Genomic DNA, 8,513 nt, shown 5'->3' with positions numbered 1-8,513 from the left:
TTCAGCAGGCTGACTCAAAAATGTCTGTGTTGATAAAAGCGAGCAGCTCAGAAGATGAAAATGCTTCTGTTGATTGACCTCTATCCGCTTAAAGCGTGTGTGAAACTACCTTAGGGAACTCGGGCACAGGCTGTCCAAACACATGGCTGTCAACCACCAGTCCCCTGGGGTTCTGGTCTCTGCCCTTCAGGGATATGATTTACTGTAAAGCCCTGAAGAACTATATTACATACCCACAGCAGTCTATTTCAAACATTTATTCTCCTAAAGAAATACAGCATTTCGTAACTTTTTAATAAATACATACCTTTTTACAGTACTGACACAGTAGACAACATTCACAAATAATATTTTCCTAGAAGCGTTGGCTATCACCTCAGCAAACACAATTAATGACTGTTCAACACAACAGTTAAACCACGATGAAGTGACTGTTTTAAGCCCCACTGATGATATCATCGTTGTATGAAACAGTGCAATCTGCTACTATAGCATTAATATTTATTTCCTCTTGCAAAGGAATTATTACAGTTGATACTGACAAAGCTCTTTTTGCTCCAGCTGAAGAAGCCTGTGAATAAATCAGGTCATATTTAGATATGAAAAACAGGTCAATGGCTACTGAGCTGACATTTCCAAAAGCAGAACCTTCCCTACAGCACAGCTTTAGGAAAATCCAGTTCATTTGACAACACATGTTCTTTTTAACAGAATCCTCTTAGTAGGCACTGTATCAAAAGAATCATGTAACTGTATAAATGGACAGGGAGAACACTCCTAGGAATGGAACTTATTTTAAATTACAGATACATGGCATAATATTTTAAGACTTCACTTAAACCAACCTCTTTCCAATCGATGTTACATATCTGGAGGCCAGAAAAATCACCCTCACGTGAGTTTGCTTTGAGTGCCTCAGAGAAACTGGTGGGAATAGCATATTTTTTGAAAAAAAAACCCAAACAGCAGAAAGCAGCACCTATTAGTACTAACACTGTTCCCCATACAGACAAGTATCAGTTTCCTTTTCTAGCAAAATTAAGTGACAAACAATGTCTTTGTTTTATAGCTCAGCAACTAAAATCTTCACCAATCATAGGCTGGAGGAACTCTCATCCAAGGGGTCACATTTCTTTTTATCAAAACAATATTATCTAAGAAGACCCTATTGAATTAGTAATTCATGTGAAATCGTATCTTAAATCTTTATTACAAACAGGAAATAACCACACTGGAAAGATTATTGTAAATTGATTGTATGTATACTCACAAATCACACTTGTTCCTTCAGCCATGTTGTATAACTTATTGACAGCTACTGCCCCAGACACAGGACTGCTGCAAAATGAGGCATTTTTTGTCTTCACAGACTGACGTGGTTGGTGGAGACATCATTCTCTGACCTGAGTTCAGGTACAACATACTGAGTCACATGTTATTTAGGAGCTATGACTCTGTGGTAAAAAAACATGACAGTTGTGATCCATTCCATTTAATGTAAACTGGAGGCAGTTTTTAGTATTTGCTCACTTGGGAAATACTTTAAATATTCTTGGAATAAAAGGTAAAGGAAATCTACACAGTGATTATATATTAAGACCATTGGCAACTTTTATTTACATAGTTTAACAAACAGATTCAGGCGATTATTACATCAGTCACTCAGATTCCGAACATGAGTATGTACAAGTTTATAGCAGGCTAGCTACTGTTGCCTTCTTCACGGAGCTGTGCTCAGTTTCCAACACTTTTCTTTTTCCACCGAAGCCATCTCAGAGTTCTTGCCAGTGCTACTTGTCCCATGAGGAATGTGATAGTAAAGTTACGTTTATACCAATCTCTGGAATTCCAAAGCCAGGAAAATCATCATCACACAGAACAGGAAGAGGAAAAAGGTACACAATTATATTAAAATATCCATTGGCCTTGACAAGTGACAGTTCAGCGATGACCTGCATTTTTTGTTCCTTGAGGCAACACTTTTCCTGCCTAATGAGAGTTAACCTATGAAAATGTCTGTGTGAATATCCCCATCCATGGAGAGATTACATGTGGACTGTAGGTCTACAACCACAGAGTTTAATGGTAAAAAAGTTAAGGGATGGGTAATTTTATGACCAGCTGTATCTGAAATCAGGTAAGATAATTGTAACCATATCTTGTATTTCAGAAGTAAAGCTGATGGTCAGGCTACCTAGAAGAATGTCCTGGCAGTGCGGTGCTATCATTAAGATTTGTTTATGCACATATAAAGATGCCTGTGTTGGAAAGGGCATAGCTGGTCATCTCTGAAGGTGGGAAAAAATAAAATCACACTTCAAAGAGTAATTGTGTAACCCAATATATGAGACATTATGTTTCTAGTGCAGTACCTTTTAAAGATGATGCTTTTAATGTTGCCAAAGTTAGTCTTTATATCTTTAAATAGCTTTTACAAAACATGAATGTTTTTCGGAACAAATTCAAGATATACATAGGATAGTCTGTATCAGGCCTTTTTAACTTCTGAGAACTTGCTTCGAATTCCTGCCCCTGTTATAAACTAATTTCATAATTTCTTTCTAGTTTCTCACAAGACTCCCACTCCTGTTTTGTAAAACGCTGCACAAGAAGCAATAGAATACACTCACTGTAGAATTAGCAGGGAATATTAAACACTGGAATTTAGGTCTTCTCTTGACATTTCTTTGGGAAACTTTGCATGTACAGATCTAACATGAACCTGAAATACTAACCTCTCAGTAAGGAGAGTAACCAAAATCATACTGACAAGCAGCACTGAGCTACACTCTCCAATGTCATGTTAAATCAAAATATCATGTTAACATTGCAGCTGTTTCTCTTTGCCTTTCATGTCTGAGTTCCTATATCCTTCCAACTTTTTTTCCCTAAACTAGACTGTATTTTCAGTTTAAGTAGCCAGAACTAAATATTCATTGTGTCTGTGCACAGTCATTGCTTCAATTTTACCTAAATTTTAGAAGTTGCATCATTTCAGCAGCCAGTTTTCAGACCAGCTGGCAACAATGCAAATGGACTTACAGCTGAATGCATAAACTGAATGCAGACTTTTGTAAATGTGACCCTCAAAATCAGAGCGCCTGTAAAAAGCTCCACTGCATTCACAACTGTGCAGTTCCACTTTGAGACTACAACGATGCAGCTGACACTACCTAATTTTACAAGGGAACAACAAGGAAGGTCATGTTTAGACACAAAGCCTGAACTCTTTTACCATGGAGACACTGTCTCAAGGTCACCATAGCAATGGCATCGGTTCCAAGATAAACTATTTGCTTTCTCACTCAGCACTTACAGTCAACAACAATCTTCTAATTAAAAACAATTTTTTACTTTCCATCTTTTCATGCTGTTGCTCAGGTTTATGATGAGATTTCCCAAACCCACCTCCTCCTCCTCTTGCTAAGACAAGATGTGCGTGTTTGTTTTAAATGTTTGTAACAGTAGAATTATTCTTACAGTATATGTACAATATGTACAAAGAACCATAAACAATTGCTACAGATCAGTTATAGCACTGGTGGAATTCTCACCGGCATTACACCATTAGGAACCCAGGAACACTTGATACCTTGGAGCTCAATAACCTTTCAATCCAATACAGAGAAGAAACTCAAGGTGCGGTTTCATGTTCAGTGGGCAGTGCTGCTGTAACTGGATTAAGCACTATACTCCTCCAGCTTCCCATTCCCTCCTCATTTCCAGCCTCTACCTAAAGTGTGCACAACTACTTGCAGGGTAACGTATGTTTGCAAGTAATTTTTCAGTTGTTTCAGATCCCAAATCCAGTTTATCAAGTTGTTGTACAAATGGTTAACGCGGAAACGATGCAGCGGATGTTGTGAAGAGGCACAGTGGCTGTGGGCTCACCCACTTGCAGCTGAGGTTCTACACAGGCTGAGTTCAGGCAATCATTTTACTAATGTTTCACCACACACACAAAAAAAATCTCAAATTCAAGGCTAATCACTTTCATTTTTACTAGATGCTTGCAAAATAACAAAACCAGGAATACTAAATATTACTCTCATTAAACAGTTTTCCTTTGAGATGAATCACATTTACTAGTGCTTATTTAATAGTCAGCTAGAACTTGTTATATAAAAATGTCAACAGTTTTATTCCCATATTTATCAGTTTCAACTTGTAACATGAAAAAATGGATGGCATAAGAGAAGTTGAGTGCCTGCTCTTGTCTCAGAAATAATTTTCCAGAATGATAGTTTTATGTGCTGCTTTACTAATTGCAGAAAAAAAATGCTCACATTTTAAATTTGATCTTATGCTTTTCATTTAGACTGTAACATGTAATAGCCAACATAAACATCTTCTACATACCTGTTATACTGCATATGCTTTCTAAAATTTTTGCTTAGAAAGTCCTTGTAAAAGTCAGCCATTTCTTCTGCATTCAGTGTTGCTTTCTGACCTGAAAATAAGTTTTGGCATAACATTGTCAAGATCATTCTTTGGAATAAAACACTGGGTTCAGATGCAGGAGAGCTAGGCCTGACTCCTTGCTCCTACAAGCTTCTTGCATAACCTTGAACAAGTTAATATGCTTTTATCTTCCAACTTTTTAAAACTTATCTAGGGAGCACAGAAGATTATAAACACAGATCATCTTGAAGCTGACATAGCTTTTAAGCTGGCATAGCTTTTAAGCCCTTATTATTTGTAAAAGTTATTATGTTTATCAGGTCTTAGACTATTTAGGGAAGTAGTGGACTTCTGTGAAAAGTCCATAGAACTAGGAGTATCTATCCTTTGAGTAAAATTACTCTTTTGCAGGGCTGAAGTATAAATGGCACCAGTAAGAGCACTGGTAACTTAAATTTGCCCCTTAAAACAAGTCAATAAATACTATGACTGACATTTTCAGATGTATGTTCTTTCTGTTGCTGTTGATAAACTTCAAGTAACTTATACCAAAGAGTGTATGTTCCAAGTTGTCAGACTTATTAGCAGTATAGTAGAAATTGTTCTGTGAAGAAGCAAGTGCAAAAGATGACCTGAATATGACGTTCTTATAAGCAGAATATAAGAGGATGAATTCTCTCCACAGAACACAAAAGAAAAAACTGTCACTACAGCACAGATGTAGAAACCTGAGAATCAGAAAATATTCTCAACTCTACCAGATTAATTCCTATACAAACTTTCTGGCACTTTTGAGTGTTTCTAAAATGGGAGGGTCCCATTTGAATGTCCCACAGGACACGGATACGATGAGGGAGATAGAATTGTGACATCCAACTTGTTACTGTTCCAAATTGCATTTTAAAACTCCCGTGACTGATCACAGAAATGTAAATTATTGATCAGTTCTGTTATTTTTTACAAACCTAACAGATTACAATGGATTAACACACTATGGGATAAATTTACTCTAAGTCTGTTTAAAGGCCACCAACTTAACATCTATACTTAATTTGTTTCTTAATATTGGTATCAGCAGGACTGATCGTAGAATCACTTATACAAAAAGCAGGCTTTGTTCCAATTGTCCATGTATATTGTTATTACTCTTATTTTTATATATACACACATCTTTGTTACAGGACAGAGTTAATCACTATATGCATATAATATAATATAATTTCTAAGGCATGTATATGCTTACTACTTTTCCTTTTATTTCTAGGGTATAAAACCAAACTAGACCAAAACCAAAATGGCAGCATAAAAGAAGCGTTTTCTAAACAACACAGAACTTAATTAAAATTATTTCTCAACCACACACCTATCACTAGGATACAAACAGAAGAGAAAAATAATGGACTCTGATATGCAGAACATCAGAGCAGATGCTTTACTGAACTCCAACAGATCACTATTTTATGAACAAAATGTTCAACTTCTCACTACAATGGCCAATTCACTGATATTATGAAGGCATCTTGCTTTCAGTTTTGCATAATGAATCAAGAGAGGCAACTATTTTACAGCAAATGTGCTCAGGCAGAGACAGGCAGATAGCAGCTGCTGTCTCCTCAGAAACTGCCTTATTCTTCCTCAAGGAAAAATATTGTATTCGTTGTACACACTGTGGAACTGAAGCCAAAGAGTGTGAATTATCCACCCAACCATAATATGTACTTGCGGCAAATGCTCTGTATGTTAAGCTCAGTGAGCTCACTGGATTAGGAAGTGTGAAAGAAAAAAGCCCCTTCCTCCTCAAACTACAGAATGATTATATTATTGGGCTAGGATATCAGCACATTCCCTCCAGCTGTGGGGAAGGAATTTGGGGAAGAACAGCACAACAGATTATCTCACTGCCACCGGCACATCTAGGAAGAGCTCCTCTTTTTTTTTTAACCATGCTCCTGAAAACACTTCCAAATCCCACCCTCAAGATTTACTTGTGACAGAACACAAAGAGCATAAACTAACAGAATGCAAAGCTAAACAGAATTCAGAATGCATCCTAAACTGTAAATAAAGATCTCACTAACCTGTTTCATCTCTCATTTCCAGACCCTTGGCTTTCAGTCTTGAATAAATAAATTCTTCTTTCTCCTAAAACATGATTTTCCACATTAGAATCTGATGTACTCAGTCCTTTTTTTTATCACATAGCAGTGCAGTGCTTAATACCCTCTGAAATAATAAGCAATACTCATTGTACTCAGAAATGTCAACAAAACATTTTCCTGAATCCAGTAAGCTAGCTAAACTGGTAAATTTATCACTTAGATCCTGTTACCTGCATGCATCAATTAATTGATGGAAGTGTTATGCTAGAACATATCTTTGGAGTAAAGTTACAGCTGAGCTTCAGCAGTGTTTGACAGGATTTGAACCTTCAGTTTACAAGACCACTATGAACATGTGCTGTATTGTATAACAAAACTTGAGAACAGAAGAAAACATGCAGCCTTCAAAAACTGAAATTAGATGGAATAAGAATAATTATTTGTACATTAAGCTTTTAAAACTCAAAAAGCAGTTCTATGCAATTAAAAAAACAAGATTCGTTGTTTGGGGTTTTTTCCCCAAGATCTTTGCAAGTTTTGGGAGGATATGATAATCAAAGATAATCACAAATGACCATGAATTACTGAACCGTCACTCTACTTCCAACAAAATTCAGTATCTCTTTAACCAATGCTGCAATCAGGAAAGAAGTCAGACCACAGCTGAAAAGTCTCCAGTTCCAGCCTTGTTGGGGTACAAGGTGAGTACTCATTTACCCTTGGAGATTATACTTAATTTCTCTCACTTATGCCAGAGCAAGAAGAGCTGCAGAATCACTTTCAACAGCTGCTCCAGTCACAGATAGGTCTTGCACGAGCAAGGCTACAACCTTCTATTTTCAGTACAAGACGGGAAAAAGAAAAGGCAAATATAATTATACACAACCTAACAGCAATAAAATACTCAGGCTCTTTAGTTTTGTACATCACTTTAAAGACACAAATGACAAAAAAAAGTAATTTCCATGAATACACTGGCATATTAGAAGAAATTATTATCTATTACCAGCCAGTAACAGTGGGCAGAACTAAACCCCACCTCACAGAGACCACACCCCCCTGATTTTGGGCAGGCAGGAGCAAAATGGCAGAGGGTGTTGCAGCGGGCTCACCTGGCGGAAGGCTCGGTTGTGCCGTGCCCAGAAGCGCTGGTCGCAGGCCTGGGATTCCTGACGGGCCTCTCGCAGCCGCCGCTCCAGGGGCGACTCCTCGGGGGGCACGTAGAAGACGACGGGCCACAGGTTGGAGTGCTTGTCAGGGGGCCCGATCCAGTCGTTACGGGAGTGTGCGGGGGGGGTGAAACCCAGGCCCTTGGAAATACAGACAGAATTCATTGGGACCACTTTAGCGGGATTTTTGAAATAAATTTGAAACAAATTCCCAAACTCCAACAACCTTAAAACACGCGAGCATAGCTAGTTCACAAATTAGGCACATTCACCTACCCTGATGGAAAACTGATACATCTCAAATTTACTTTCCACAGAATCACAGAATGTCAGGGGTTGGAAGGGTCCTCAGATGATTTTGTCCAACCCCCTCCCAGAGCAGGATCCCCCAGAGTGGGTCACACAGGAACACGTCCAGAAACGCACCACAGAGAGATGACACCTTTAACTCTTCTCCAAGGGACACGAATCACTTCCGTGTTTCTGGTGTTTCTTTTTCATTTTTGAATCATTAATATTCCACCTTGTTAAAACACCTGATGGCAGCAACTAGCGAGCACGTAAACCTTCCTAATCCCTGCTTTCTTCGTGCAGCCCCATTTGGTCCCCATGTGTTGCCTGATCTAGTTGAGAGGCGTCCCTGCCCATGACAGGGAGGTTGGATTAAATGATCTTTAAGGTCCCTTCCAGCCTAGGCCATTCTGTGACTCTACGATCCTCTCCGGCCGGGTTTGGGGCGGGCTGGCTCTCACAGCCCCTCACTGACCGCTCTTTCCCCTGCGTCCCAGCCGCCACCCGCACGGCCTGGTAAGGCCCGCCCGGTCTTTCCCAACACCGAGGGCTT

At 38.7% G+C, this 8,513-nt stretch overlaps 1 protein-coding gene across 1 annotated transcript; it reads right to left on the bottom strand.

The window, feature by feature from the left end:
* Positions 1–1,592: 1,592 nt before the first annotated feature.
* On the bottom strand, positions 1,593–7,810 carry APOPT1 (apoptogenic 1, mitochondrial; the record flags this gene model as incomplete). Its single annotated transcript, XM_009867298.1, has 4 exons — positions 1,593–1,840; positions 4,360–4,450; positions 6,480–6,543; positions 7,613–7,810. Coding segments are annotated over 4 exons (459 nt in total), but the record flags the coding sequence as incomplete, so codon positions are not given.
* Positions 7,811–8,513: the final 703 nt, after the last annotated feature.

The sequence above is a fragment of the Apaloderma vittatum genome, unplaced genomic scaffold (assembly GCF_000703405.1).
Source record: "Apaloderma vittatum isolate BGI_N311 unplaced genomic scaffold, ASM70340v1 scaffold35033, whole genome shotgun sequence".
Classification (NCBI taxonomy): Eukaryota; Metazoa; Chordata; class Aves; order Trogoniformes; family Trogonidae; genus Apaloderma; species Apaloderma vittatum.
This window is presented reverse-complemented; position numbering and strand designations above follow the sequence as displayed.